The sequence below is a fragment of the Pseudorasbora parva genome, chromosome 24 (genome assembly GCF_024679245.1).
Source record: "Pseudorasbora parva isolate DD20220531a chromosome 24, ASM2467924v1, whole genome shotgun sequence".
In the NCBI taxonomy this organism is placed as follows: Eukaryota; Metazoa; Chordata; class Actinopteri; order Cypriniformes; family Gobionidae; genus Pseudorasbora; species Pseudorasbora parva.
This window is the reverse complement of record NC_090195.1, coordinates 19,915,802-19,931,413: the sequence shown is the minus strand read 5'-3', so window position 1 is coordinate 19,931,413 and position 15,612 is coordinate 19,915,802. Positions and strand designations below refer to the sequence as shown.

At 39.3% G+C, this 15,612-nt stretch overlaps 1 protein-coding gene across 10 annotated transcripts in view; it reads left to right on the top strand.

Annotated features, from left to right (window-relative positions):
- eya1 (EYA transcriptional coactivator and phosphatase 1) overlaps nucleotides 1-15,612 on the top strand; it is a 90,085-nt gene that overhangs the window by 71,869 nt on the left and 2,604 nt on the right. For all 10 annotated transcript variants that reach the window (XM_067435189.1, XM_067435190.1, XM_067435196.1 and 7 more), the window contains 6 exons: nucleotides 1,217-1,306; nucleotides 12,714-12,772; nucleotides 12,857-13,017; nucleotides 13,201-13,315; nucleotides 13,588-13,709; nucleotides 14,347-14,447. In XM_067435189.1, the coding sequence (XP_067291290.1) occupies nucleotides 1,217-1,306; nucleotides 12,714-12,772; nucleotides 12,857-13,017; nucleotides 13,201-13,315; nucleotides 13,588-13,709; nucleotides 14,347-14,447 (648 nt within the window). The remainder of the gene's footprint in view (nucleotides 1-1,216; nucleotides 1,307-12,713; nucleotides 12,773-12,856; nucleotides 13,018-13,200; nucleotides 13,316-13,587; nucleotides 13,710-14,346; nucleotides 14,448-15,612) is intronic.

Here is a 15,612-nt window from a genome sequence, read left to right as displayed (position 1 = left end):
TAATCCATTTTGATTACTGCCAGTGCACAGGTTTAAACATCACTTGCTAAAGCTGTTTTGTGCAGGGAAAAGTGCATCTTCCTGTTCCTAGAAGTTTCTATTAAATTCCCAACTTGAGCCTTTTACAGATAGTTGGAAAAAAGCTTTATCTGATGCTAGAAGATTGTTCAGGGGAAATGAGGGTGAAATGCATCAGTAGTAATGTGTAGAAAGATGATCTTGGCTCTGAGGTATGTGGACAGTGATATATTTATGATGACACTTTGACCTCAAGCTCATTTCAACTCATAACACATCTAGGACCAAGTTTTACTGCAAACAGAGTGTAAAATTGAGCCCAGTTTCTTTTTAGGCAAAAATGAAGATAGATAGATAGATAGATAGATAGATAGATAGATAGATAGATAGATAGATAGATAGATAGATAGATAGATAGATAGATAGATAGATAGATAGATAGATAGATAGATAGATAGATAGATAGATAGATAGATGGATAGAAGGATGGATGGATGGATGGATGGATGGATGGATGGATGGATGGATGGATGGATGGATGGATGGATGGATGGATGGATGGATGGATGGATCACATTTTTTCTATTATTCTTTAAATGTATATGTTTGGTTTGGTTTGGTAAAATATATGTATAAAAACAACATGCTTTTGAGAAAAGGACGTGTATTTGTTCATTACTAAGTAATAATTTGTTTACTGTTATGTATGACAACATGTTTTACATTGCTTAAACTTCAACTTTTTTATAATTTATAAAAGATTCAACTAACTTTATGTCAGTTCAATGTAATTTGAGTTGAAATAACTTTTTTTAATGTACATTTCTCAGTATTGCATTGACAAGTTTTGCCTTCCACAATAAAAACTACAGAGCTTCATTCATAAAACTAAGCACATATATGCGTTTGGTTTAAGCCATATATTATTTTATTAGATAAACATGTGGAAATGTGTTTATCAGAGCTAAAGATATATTATTACTGATTTTGATGCATCATGGTGTATTAGCTGAATCAAATTAGGCTTGCACATATATATATATATATATATATATATATATATATATATATATATATATATATATATATATATATATATATATATATATATATATATATATATATATATATATATATATATAATTGATTAATTAATTAATTGAATAGGGTTTTTATCTGTCTGTTTTTTTTCTTTCAGGATCCACCAACGTCGGTGTCGTTGGGACTAAGAATGGAAGAGATGATCTTCAACTTGGCTGACACACATTTCTTTTTCAACGACTTGGAAGTAGGTCCAGCAATTTTTGTAGCTTTGGTGAACACCCCCCCCCCCCACACACACACACACACACACACTTTTTTGCTCACTATTTACCCCTTGTGAAGCTTACTGCAATCCTTCTAATACTGTGATTACTTCTGCAGCTTGCTCTTTTAGCGGCCATATTTAAAACCCAGCCCCAAGATGTGGATAAGTCACAACAGAGTGTATACATTACATTACGAGCACAAGAGCAGTCCATTAAAGTTTAAGCCATAGCATCAACAACCATTTAATAGCAGGGTGCCTATTTCTCGCTAACGTCCCTCGGTGGTGAAGTATTACCTCGGAGCCCATGGGACACTATGAATTTTACATGCGCTGTCAGTCTCCCCGGCCTGCGCCCACCACAGGCCCCCTCCCTTCCCTGCCGCCCAGGCCAATTTGTCAGCTTCTAATATTTCTGTACGTGCTCTGACTGTCTGCGTGTCATGCTGTGTGTTCGGTGTCTCTGGTCGCTCTGGCCGCAGACTCTCAGTCACGGTCTGAAAACGGCGGCTCTGCCCGCTCTGCCTGATTCATGTCGGATCAGTGTAAAATCTGCCCCGGGGGGCAGTTACTGAGAGGGTATCTAGGTGTCTGTCTGCCCCGCCTGGTGAGGGGTGAAAACGAGACTGGTGGGGTCACTTCTACTCGTGATTGGCAGCGCTCCATGTGTTATAGCAGTGTAATTCAGTTTGACCAGATCTGGTGTTGCTCGAGCACATCATTTAGTAATTTGAACATCTGTATAGCTTGTTAAAATAATTTCAGTTCTAAAAATATGCACTGTGAAATAATTCAACAAACCCTTAAAAGCCAGTTCAGCTATCATTTATTCACCTGACGTTCTTTCTTATTCCAAGTCTTCTGAGGTTATACTATTATAACTGCTTTTTTGTTAGAAAAGACCAAATTCTAATTTTAATTAATCGGTTGATTCAGTTCAGATAAAATTACAGATCTATTCTATCATATTTGGCCTCTAAATGATCAGCATGCTTTAAACTTGTTGTACATATTCTGCGACATGTTTTCTGTCTTCTTATTGCTGTTTTTTAAAGAATTTTATTTTGGTCCAATAAACATAATCTGACCAAAAAAAATGTACTTAAAAACTCTGATTGGTGGATACGGTTGCAGTAGAAGATTATCAGTGAATAATAACAAATTATAAAAACAAATCTGTCTTTCTCACACAAAGCAGCAATCGTATGACTTGGAATTAGTAATTGAGTCATATGCAACACTTTTATGAATCTTCACTTTCTTTTTGAAGCTTGAAAACTTCCGTTGCCATTGATTTTAATTGCATGAAAAAGAGCAGCTTGAACATTCTTCAGACTTTCTCACTTTGTCTTCCACTAAAGAATGAAAGTCATCAGGGTTTAAAAATTACATAAGGGTGAATAAACGATAAAAGAAGTTACATTTTTGACTGAGCTATGCCTTTAAGTAGCAGACTTTGCCGACTAACCGAGCCCACTGAACCCAACGAGCCGCTTTCCCTCATCCTCAGAACCCGACTCCACTGACCCGTTGGTTTTCCTCTGTGTCCTGCTCGTGGCTGACCCCGCGGAGGAGGAAATGTTTTGTTTGATACTTAAGTGTGAGGAGAACTGTTGCGAGCCTGCCAAGTCTCATTAGTCAACGGCCTCGCTCTGCTTTTCCTGCCACGAGAACCAGGGAGAAAGAAAATGTTTGTGCTGCCCGAGACATTCGAGTGACGGGGAGATTCCAATCGCACTCATCTTGATCAAAGTTAATTGGCAGCAATTGGCTGTTAAATATTTCCGTATGTTTGGCTACACTGAATTGTGCCCGCTGCACTTTGTATAATGGATATGCCCCTGTCATTTAAAAAAAAAATACGACAGTTTTGTGACAAAGCCTAAATGTGGCTTTTTCACAACATCTGTCCTGTATTTTGATTTCGTTTCATGTGTTTAAACCACTCGCGTATGATTCGGCTGTCGAGGCATCTTGTAAAATGATTGGATTGTGCAATGTGCAGTTTTTCCTTTCTGTTATATCTCAGCAACGGAATTATTACATTTCGTTTTGACACTTTAAAGCTAAGGACCTCTCTCTTAAAACGACAATTGCATGCAATGGCAGAATTCTTCACTTTCTGTACTTTAGACCGTAGCAGAATGTTTTCTTTGAACTAACAGGGTTTTTAGAAGGACAGATTAAAAATATAATACAGTACAGAATTGGTGGGAGAATTTCAAACTGTAAATAATACCACAGCAGATATGTATTTGAGACCTTGAAGAAATGCACATGCTGGGTCTAATTTAGTCAAAGCCATAAAGGGATTTCCCTCTGGCTTTGCACATACAAATGCCTAATGGTGATTGGTGATTGTCAACTGTGTAACTTAGACAAATGTGCAAAGGACAGCCGGCGCAATCCAGAAATACACCATCAGCCTCTCAGCTTTTGCTTTGTGCCAAGCACTTATAATGCTCATTTTGGGGTATAACACAAGACTCTGACTTGTCATTAATATTGTTTAGTGTATAAATCCACACAAATCAATTTTCTCATGGTCACATCCTGTCTGATTAAAGCGTGGATCTGTGTTGGTGATGTGCGGGGTCATGTTGCGTTGATGGGTTGTGCCATTAATTTGTCGTTCCGCCCGCTTTCTTGCACCTGTGTATGATGAGAGTTTGGTATATTCTGATAATTGCAGATGAATACTGATATAAAGGAAAGTAATGAAAAGGAAGAGGCATGTTATATAGATCTTAAGTGATATAATCCACACACATAAAGAGAGGTCTTTGGAAAAAGAGACACTGTGTCTTTTTCTTTTTCTTTTTTGGCTCACTTAATTATTAATATTGTACAATGACAGAATATATTTCATACTTGTCAGCAATATGATCCGTGTATTGATTGCAGTATATTGATTCAAATTTCTTCATGACAGAGGAAGATTTTAATGGTTATTTTCAGGGACCACAGGTTTCATACTAAAATAGAGTGTGCAGAATGTCCGGTGCCATTTTTACGAATAACTTTATTAAGTGGATCACTAAAACGTGTGTTGCTGAAAAATGTATGGTATATTTAAAAATATATATTTTTCTTAAAAAATGTCCATGCCTATTTTTAATTTTACATTTATAAATACAAATATAAAGATATTTATAAAACCATTTTAACTCACCCTGTACTGTATTTTATGAAATGTATTTAAATGTTACATTAAGTAAGTTTAGGGTTAGTAAAATATTTAAAAAAAATAATAATAATAATACGTTTCTTATGCTCACCAGGCCTTCTTACTTTGATTTAAAATCCATTAAAATAACTTTCTTCATTTTTTTTATTTATTATTTATTTATGTAATTTATGCCTGTGATGGCAATGCTGAACTTTCAGCATCATTACTCCAGTCTTTAGTGTCACATTATCCTTAAGAAATCTAAATTTAAAATGCTGATTGGGTGCTCATGAATTATTCTTGTCATCAGTTAAAAACGGTTGTGATGCTTAATATTTTTGTGGAAACTGTGATACTTTTTTTCAAGGATTCTTTGATAAATAGGGGTCAAAAGAATAGCATTTATTTGAAAAATATTTAAGATATATTTTTTGTAACATCATAAATGCCTTTACTGTCACCGGTGATTATTTTTAATGCAGTGTTACTAAAAAAAAAACATTATTCATTAAATTAGTTGGTTTTTTTTTCACTTTTCAATTTTGCCTTGGAAATGTTATATTTTTGTAATTGATTTTTCAAATAAATATATATTTTTTTACAAATTAAGCATACTTTAATTTGTTGAAATATTTCGGTTTTTTTTTTTTTTAGGAGAAAACATGGCACATCACACATTTGTGTACACGTGTACAGAACACATACAGAGACTCGTTTGGGATCGTTCCCTTTGGTTATACCACAACTGGTTATACCATAACTCTTGTGTGCAATTACCCAGCTTGTGAGATATGCTGCGTGAAGTACCTGAGTGTGAGGATGTTTTGGGGATAAAAGCATTCTTGTGTGTTGGGTGAGAGGTGGAGTGCGGGTTGGTGTGTGGGAATGTGCGTCTCTGGAGGCCCGGCCGTGCTCCCTCTCAGCAGGGAAGGGCCACGGCTCGCCGGGAGAGAAAACAACACAGAGCCGTCTGCAGGACAGAGATCTCCTCCCTGGCTCTGCTGAGGTGGGAACGGTTTCAATTATCCCCGGCCGTACCTCTGCCGATGCATACCTGAGGCCAACCCGGTGACATTGCAAACGGGGCAGTTTTAGCGCCTCTGGGATAGAGGGGCTTCGCTTATCAGTTTACAGCTGGAATCGAGGTGTGACTTTTTTTCCCCTTTCAATTGCTTTGTGACATTTTATGAACTTAAAAACATTTAACAACACGGCACTTGAACATCTTTCCAGTGCAATTTACCTATCTTAGTTTTCAGTTGTCCTCTCTGCTATTTAGGTGGTTAGTTTTGTTATTTAATATGCTGTATTTCTGGCCAATACCACAAGCGAATGTTCCATCACAATTCCTCGAGCTATTTGGAGCAAACCAAAATAGAGGAGTGACTCTTTTGAAAGTGAAATAAGTCATTATCATAACTTTCCCTGCACGTGTTGTGCGTTCGGGAACACAACTGAGTGGTGGATTTAATGTGTTTTTACGTCTAGACGCAGGTAGTGTCTTTTGGCTGTCAGAGCTCCAGAGGTCCCCAGGCAGGAGCCCTGATGTGTTTTGGAATGACTAAAGAGAGAAAGGAGAGCTTTTAAAGTCGGCCTGTCTATCTTCTCTCAGCATCGGCCCCTCTCTTACCCAGCAGCCCACAGTAATGGGGCCTAAAAGCAATAAGGGCTGTGCGTCTGTGGAAAATGTAGTGTTACAAACAATGTGGTGACAAATTATGGTCTAGAAGCAGATTGCTCATCCTTATGCTTAAATATAGTTTTTGTTTTTTTATTAGAGCAATGTTTTTTTATAAATTAAGACAGAATCAGTGTTGGGGAAAGTAACTTTGAAAAATAATGCATTACAATATTGCATTACTCCCTTAAAAAGTAACTAATTAAGTTACTTAGTAACTTTTTAAGAAAAGTAATCTGTTACATTACTTTTGCGTTACTTTTTATTCACCTGGGCTGGGCTTGTTCGTTTTTTTTATATAACAAAAAAGTAATATTTTTGAGCAAATGTAAAAACCCTTTCACACCAAAAGTAGATAATAACAATAACACTTACACTTAGGTAACACTTACTTCACCAATAAATAAAAAATCTGACTCATAAAGGTCAGCAGCAAGTACATTGGTCAATAAAGTGAGATTGAATGCATACAAATATTTGATTTATTAAAAAATATTTAATTATTGGAGGTTTGCATAGTGTTCTAATTTTGCATTTTACAGATTTTAGTAATTTTAAGGAATAGTGAATCGTTTATTTTGTGCAAAGGAGATTTTGTAAATGCACGCTCACATTGAGTCTAGAACTACAATAACCATCATGTTTACACACAACAACTCCATTCTTAGGATTTGTCTCAACATTGGGACAAAAGAGCGGTCAGTCAATAAATGGGAAAATAAAGTAACTTGCGTTACTTATTTGAAAATGTAACTCCGATATTTTGTTGTAAACTTTAAAAGTAATGCATTACTTTACTAGTTACTTGAAAAAGTAATCTGATTACGTAACTCAAGTTACTTGTAATGCATTACCACCAACACTGAAAATATATAATTTGATATGCTGATATAATCCTCGGTTTGAGTATTAATAATAGCGGGTTTAGCTTTTGTTCCTATTTGGACAAAACTTTGTTTTAACTTACGTCACATCTATAAGGTAGAAATGCATTGGAAATGTTGGTGTTGATGCACCAGACCATTCAAACCATATTTTCCATTATCTTTTCTCCATCATGCTGTCATATATTCTCTCATCATTTACTCTCCCTCAATTTTTTCAAAGTCTGTATAAATGTCTGTGTTCTGCTGTACACAAAGGAAGATATTAATATCGGCACACAAATAAATTCAACATCTCTGCTCAATCTTAACACGTTCTTTAAAAAAAAAAAAAAAACACTATGTATAACACATAGCACCCAAAGAAATTCTAAATGCTAATGCTAAACTCCCATCAAACCAGTCGTAATAAAAAACAAGGCAGGGTAAAAATATGACCTTTGATGTGTTTTACACTGATCAACAAGTCTCCGGTAAGAACCACCATTCAATCAGATAACACCAAAGCCTGCCATTTTTCTTCTTAAGAAAAAGAAATGTTTTACAAATTTCTCCGAATGAATCTTCTTAAGAAGATTTTCATGAATCTGGCCCCTGCTCTTTTCCATCTTCATGAGAGAGTGCGAAAAGCCTTGGTTTTAGGAAAGTCACGCTTCCAGAGAGCTTTGTTTCACTCGGCTGTTTGAATTCCGTGACTGTTCAAGCACAAACTGTGGATTGGAATGAAGTGGGTCTGAAGAACTCTCTTTGTTCTCCATATCCTGTGTCCTACCCACAGGTAAGCTGCACCCTCCCTCTTTCCCCTCTACCTCTCTCACCCTTTGCTTGGGCCAACTGTGGTGGGAAAGTGAATGGGAGGGGGGGCAAACACTGGGGTCATGAACCCCCCCTCACAGACGGGGGGATGACAGACCCTGCCAATGGAGTGGCAGCATTGAGAACCTGCGAACCATGGATTGGGCTTTTTCACATGGACTTAGCTTGTAGGCTTGGAGGAATGTTGTGATGATGGCTATAATCACTCACACTGTGCCTTTGTTACCTGGGCTGCTCACCTGTGTGAGGAGCTAGTTCCTTTTCCAAAATGAGATTCAGCAAAGTTTAGGGTCTGGCCCAAAGGCACGGCCAGGGATGAAAGCCCTCATGAGCTGAGAGAGAGAGAGAGAGAGAGAGAGAGAGAGAGAGAGAGAGAGAGAGAGAGAGAGAAACGGAGGTAGCCAGGGAGGGTAATGCAATACGGATGTTTCCAGCTTGGGACGAGAGAGAAAGTAGGGTTTGTAGTTTTAAATAATCATTTTCTTTTTTGACGTTCTGCAGCAGTCGCTTCTGTGCAGTCAGCAGCAAAGCCCTTCCTCTGGCCAACAGGAAGAATCAGCCGGTCCAGCCTGATTGCTTAATGACAGATGCCAGCCGAACAAAGGAGGCTCTGATAGTTCGCATAAATGAAAAGGTTTTTCTAGGCCTGGATAGTCAGAGGAAGAACTGAAAGGAAAATGAGAGCGAGTGAATGGAAATAGAGAAGAGCTGATTTTAAGGTGTTTATTCTGTATTTTTGTTAGGCCTTTCTTGCAGTTTTTCCCACACATTTACACATTTGTTTCGTCTACCAGGACCTTCATGTCGTTTAATGAAGGTGAAGGGATCCAAAAATTGATGAATTAAACAGAGAGTGTTTGTGTAAGACGTGATTATGTATGGATTGCAGAGGAGGATCTTTACACGGCCTACAGTAGGAACATCTGGTGTTCGTTAGGAGTGATTGTAGGTTTGTAAGAACCAGCGCTCGGTGAACAAGGAGATCCACAATGAAGAAAAGACAGACCTTTTTACACTGGATCATACTCTTCATTGCCAACTAAGGGATGACACAACAGATTTTTTTTTCTTGTATATTAATTAAAAATGTACTTAGCATATTAATTATATAGTACATTTAGATATTTATATGATAAAAGAAAAATTTGGCATAATGTCAAAAATTTACAACTGTCCACAATGCAAGAAAAAACCCATTAAAGGGAGGTGAAACACTCAGTTTCAGGCAATCTTATGTCAATCTTGAGTACCTTTAGAGTAGTATTGCATCCTTCATATCTCCGAAAAAAAACTTTAGTTTTATTATATTTATAAAAGAAAGATAGGCTGTACTTTCCGGGGGAAAAAAACAAGCGGCTGGAGGCGTATCCTGTGGGCGGAGCTAAAGAATCATGGGTGTGTGCAGAAATTGCATTGAAAGCGTCTGGAAGCTGTAACATCCTCAAACATGGAAAAGAAAACGTTACCCTAAATAAACTATGGCTATCAATCAGATTCAACTAATACATTTATGATCCAGAAGCTAAACTGAACAGAAGCAGCAGCAACACCAGGACGTCCATCTCTATATAGAATGTACTGTATTATTTAGCGGCTTGTCAACATTTGTTTGTGTTTACTTGTGGTTTATGAGGACACGATTTGGTTTATGGACTATTGTATGCGTCTAAACCTTAGCAGTAGCAAGCAAGACGTTTTTGCACGTCAGACTAGTATTTACATAGAAAAACAATAGAGTAGTAGAAAATTTGAATGAAGAAGCACGCTTTGTGTGAACGTCCCCTAGGTTTAATATGTTTGAGGTGGTTTTACAATAAACAAACAGACACCTATAGTGGTCAGAGAAACAAATGTAAACACACACCATACATTGCATGCTCCATTGATAAATTAAATATACAAGTTTGTGTTAACTGATGTTTACTTACACGACGATATACAACTACACACTGACATTTCAAGCAGTTTTACTCACCACCTGCTTCCAAAGCATGACCGTGAACCTTAATCGTTGGGACCGCTCCGTCAAAATCACTCTTTTTTGGTGACATTGTTTATTTGGTGCAGTCCTGTGACTGCAGTGAGTGCAGCGTTTATGGTCGTGCATTTGCTCTCTCGCTCTGGTCGCGGTTGCACGCGCACCCTACCGGGAGAAGAGCCCGTAGGAGCCCCAAGGAAATTCCGCCCCATTCTACATCACAGAGAACCATACTCTTAAAAAAAACTTTCCGAAACTTGTGCGAAACCGGAAGGAGTATTGCATGAAACAGCATTTCACCCCCTTTGAAGGAATGATATTGTTTGAGAAAAAAAGTTAATTTTTCTATTATTATTTTAGCTATAAAGCATTGAAATATGTACAGTATTCATCACTTTTAACTTGATAGTTAAACGACATGACATTTTCAGTTCATTAAATGTAAACATTTCTCGAAAATGGTATGAGTTCAAGAGCATTGACCCCATTATCTCAAACATTGATCCCATTATCTACCACCATCCCAATTGTGCTGTACTTCAAGCAATATTTACAGCATCTCATCCTTTCAACATAACACCTTCTTGAAGATGCCTTCAGCCAGCCACCCCTGAAGATCAACCACATGCTGTATTTAACCACTTAAAGCTGGCCCATCCTCGGTCATTAGGCTTAACGGTGTTTACGAGTGCTTAAGAAGCTGCCCTAATGAGTCTCATGAGTTACTGTAAGACATTAGGACCGGGCGGCTCCATTAGGGTCCGGGTGCAGCTACCAGAGTGGCAGTCAAGTGGTTTATGTGGGCTCCAGCTGTGTGCAGTAATTGCTAGAGGTTGTGCATTCTTTCTCTGCCCTCACTTTCATCCCGGAGGTCTGGAAGCCCACAACAAGACTGTTAATTGCGGGTCGTAATAACCAGAGAATTAAAAGGCAATGTAAACATGCAGTGATTCCGTCAAAGGGAGAGGATAACGTGTTAAGAGACCTAGACAGCTGCATGCACTTGAACAAGGGCAAAACTGCTGGAATGTGTTTTTATCGATCCCGTTTGGAAATATTTCAAATACTCTGAAATGTTGCAATTGTCATCATAAGAGTTAATTCTCAGTCGTGATGGCAGGCCCCAGTTTTCTGTAATGATTTTGGCCTGCATGAAGGTCCTCTTCGGAAAACAAATTGGTACTTCAGAAGTATTTCAGATCCACTGCTGACTATCTAGAAACAGATTACACAAATAGCTGGAGGTGTTCCTGAGCCGCGGCTGCAATTGGCAGTCCATCTTTTGGCCCCGCAACACTCCAAGTTCTCCATGTGAGGTCACCCCGACTCCCCCCTCACAAACTCCCCTGCCTCCAGACCCCCTCCCCCTTATCTGAGCCTGTGGAGCCCTGGAGAGGAGGAGCAGGGCACCAGGTCAAAGTCTTTTCCTCTTTGGATCTCGAGGCTTGCTGGGAGAGGCTTGGCGAGAGAATGGCTGCATTAGAGCAGGGGTTGGGGGTCAAGATTTTAATTCTGTTAAAGAACAGCTGGTTTGAGTTTCTCTTCACGTCGCTCTCCCCTCCCTCTCCCCACAAATCCAGAGAGATGAAAAATTTGTTCAGAGGGGAACCAGTAAAATAAAAAAGGTTTACGGTCTAAAGCGCTTACCCCTACCCTGCTGTAGCATTAGACAGGAATGCAATAACGTCAGCATTTGGCCAGGTTCAGATTGAGTTAAAACAAGGAAGTCCTTTTTTGTATTTTTGTGTCTTAGCAGCCTGTTGAAACTTAATTAAAAGGCTTAAAGTTCTGGAAAGGAAATTCTAAAGAATGGCTGGAGGAAATTCCCCATTCTAAAATGTGACTACCTAGGAAATGGTTAGACTAACTTGAATAGTGTAGTGTTCAACTAATGTGTGTGTGTATGTATATATATATATATATATATATATATATATATATATATATATATATATATATATATATATATGTGTGTGTGTGTGTGTGTGTGTGTGTGTGTGTGTGTGTGTGTGTGTGTGTGTGTGTGTGTGTGTTATTTATTTATTTTTAAATCACATGATATTTGGGATGAACAAGCCGCCAACTCTGTCTGCCCATGTGATTTTTGTTTGATTTGAATGCTCAGGTCCTGCTCACTAATATCTAGGGCTCTTGCGAGGGGAGGGGGGAGGACGACTATAAATGGAAAACTAATAACAGATTTTCAGTCTGCTTTCTCCAAAAAGCTGGCCTCAGGCTCTGTTGGTGTGTGGCTCAGCAGCAATCAGAGGTCATAATTTCATTGGCGGTTAGCATCAGGTTCAATTTTTCTAGTATGTTACATTTACCAGAAAGTCTGGTTTGTGTTACTGTGTACACTGGCTGAATCAGCTTTGAGCTGTAGAATCATTCAGCCTCTCCAAGAAGTGGAGACCCTGAAGGGGGTACAGACGCACTCATTATCCCACAGCTATCTCTTTGTTCAGTCACCGAACTCTGGACCAGCGGACCTAACACGGAGAGGCCAGTTCAACCTTCCCGGAGTCTACCGATCCCGTCCCAATTGACTTTCCGTACCAACAGATGTGCATATCAAGAGATCCCCCTAGTGGCAGCGGCCAAATGAGTTGGATCCCCGGTCCCCTGATGATGGTGTTTATTTTTATTAAGATTTAGCAGGTGGGGGGTTAGGGGCTGGAAGTGGTTGAGGGTTGATTTGAGCTTTCAGGAGAGAGAATTCAGCAGTTGTTGACATTATTCACTTCATGGATTCAAGCTGCCAAATCACACCCAATTTTGCACATGAAAACAAATAATCAAATTGGTATATTTTAATTCCAATCTACTCACCATGTCCATCATTTGTTTTTGCTTGTTTCCAGGAGTGTGATCAGGTCCATATTGACGATGTGTCCTCGGATGACAACGGACAGGATCTAAGGTAGAGTTGGCAACATGCTAGCCATTTCACAGCTCTAGCTGAAGTTGAGCTAAAAAGCTCTCTCTTTCTCTCCTCTCTGTTCAGCACATATAATTTTAGCACGGACGGATTCCACGCTGCTGCCACTAGTGCCAACCTGTGCCTGGCCACTGGCGTACGAGGAGGTGTGGACTGGATGAGAAAGCTCGCCTTCCGCTACAGACGAGTAAAAGAAATTTACACCACCTATAAAAATAACGTCGGAGGTAATCCCCCAATAAACTGCTTTTCTAAAATTGCTGGGGAAGAGGGGTGGTGCGTCAACAAAATCACTCATAAGTTTCTCAAATAATCCCTTATGCAGAAACCACTTGGTCTGGGTAAATTTCAAAATTTCTCAAAGTATTCGCAGGACGATCCAACTCAAACAATGTTTCTGTTCATTTCAGGTCTGCTTGGCCCAGCCAAAAGGGAAGCCTGGTTGCAATTGCGAGCAGAAATTGAAGCCCTGACTGACTCCTGGTTAACACTGGCACTGAAAGCACTAACATTAATCCACTCAAGGTAGGCCTTAGCACGAGCGAATTATATAGAGCCCATCACTGATACACATAAATCAGCGGGAGGCATGAATAATGGTGCTATTTATACCCCGATACCTCAAAGAACACTTATTCTCTGTATTATTTAAAAAAACACCATTTTAGGCCACCGATTATTTGCAACAATTAAAGATCTATTTATCACGGGGGCGTTTTGGATGACAAACGGCATGCCTGTTAGCCTTGTCCTCCCTTGAGCGCTTTAACTTGACATCATTTGTCTTTCAATTACAGATCAAACTGTGTGAATATCTTAGTGACCACAACACAGCTCATACCTGCCCTCGCCAAGGTCCTTCTGTATGGACTAGGAGTAGTTTTTCCAATTGAAAATATTTATAGCGCCACGAAAATAGGTAAGTGTGAGCTCAAGTATTAGCTACCTGTGTGTGAATGGATTCTATTGGAGTGTGGCCGTAATTACTACGATATTATGTGTAAACAGCGCAAGACACATGGCGTGTGATTGGGTTAGGCTGCAGAAGTGGCGGACACACGAGAGGGTTGATGTTCAGGAAGAGGTCTAATCAGGCTGGGATTATTTTCTTGGAGCTCAGCCTGAAATGGGCCTCTCCTTTTCAGGTCTACATATGAAACCACTTCTGCAAATTTATGTCATTCCACTTTGACATTTTTTTTCTTCTTTTCGGCCTCTGCACTTTTTCGAATGCAAAATAAACACCAACCCTCACTTTCGTACTTTCGTACGCGCAAAACGCTTCACCTCCCTCGCTGCGGCATTTGCATGTGAGGTTGATTTGGCTTGTTTTAGCCATTTGTCCTACTTTATGCTAGGAATAAGACACACTTAATGCTTTTCAGACTACTTATATCTGGGCATCGATCTTATCGTATCACCAAGCCAAGGCAAAGTGTTTACACTGCGTAATTTTGTGTAACTTATTGCGCATTTAAAGAGCCCCTCACCGGGGCTTGGTTTTGGATGTGGCTTCCTTGCTTTCCGCAGCAAACTAAACCTTTACCTCTCCCCAGGAAAAGAGAGCTGCTTCGAGAGAGTAATCCAGAGGTTCGGGAGGAAAGTTGTTTATGTGGTGGTGGGGGACGGCGTGGAAGAGGAGCAAGGGTCGAAAAAGGTACGAAGACGCCCAGAACTCTATACCACTTTTCCTTCAAACCTTCAATTTCCTCAATCCATTCTCTGAAAATGCCATTGGACCAGCGAGAGAAGAAATCTCACATTGTAATCAGCTCAATTCCTTTGACAGCCTGAATGTAAAGGAGGCAAGATGACATAATTACACGTCCCTGCATGTGACTTTGCCGTTTCACTATTGGTAATGCTAGACAAGTTTAGAGCTTAAACTAGCAATGCTAGACAAGTCAAGCATGTTTAGAGAGCCTGGTTCATAAATATAACATGCGTTTAAGAGGCTTAAATCATTGTTAGATAAGTTGAGGATGTTCTGAAGAACATTAGAACCATCAGAAGGGCAGCCAAACACCTTAGTTTTGATTTCCATGACTCTTGTTGTTCAAACCAGAAGATTTATGTTACCTGCTGCCTGTGTATTCAGAACGTCTGCCAATTTTTCATGTAAACCTGGCGCAATAAACCACAAAAGATGAAATTATTCATCATGTGATTATCAAAGCAGATTGTTGTTCAGACAGGTTACAAACAGATGAATGAGTGTTGACGCGATTCTTTATTATTTTGTGCCAAGTGATTAGTTCCATGTTTTCAATTAATCATGGAAGGAATGTGAACGTAGGAAGTCAACACAAATTTGTTTTACATGTCAGTCCCCATTTCCTCTGAGACAAAGTGTTTAGATGTAGCGCTGGGGATTTCAATAAGTCCTTGGCACTTAAGAAACCCACAGTTTTGTCAGATACAACACTAGTGTCAAGGGTGACATTGCATTAAACCACCAAAGCAAAAGACAAACCTTTGTATACTTTCGTTTTTTTTCCATCGTATCCCAGAAAAAAATCCCCTCTAGTTAATAACCGACCGAGGCAAAGGGAGATACCATCTCTGGCTTTTAAAGTTAAAAGCAAAGACAATTTACAAAACAAAAGAAAAGAGTCTTTTAAGGGTCAGTGCAAGCTTCTCTAAGCGGAACATATGCCTGAGAGAGGCTATACCTTTGATAAGACTCAGTAATGGTTTGTGTGTGGACGTCTCTGAGCTGACAAGCTTCTTTCATTCTGGCAGAATCATATTTCCCTGCGGCCTCTCCCAGGAACAATGCCTCATTTGCAGCGTTGTGTCCGGATAAGTTTTTGCAGAGGTGC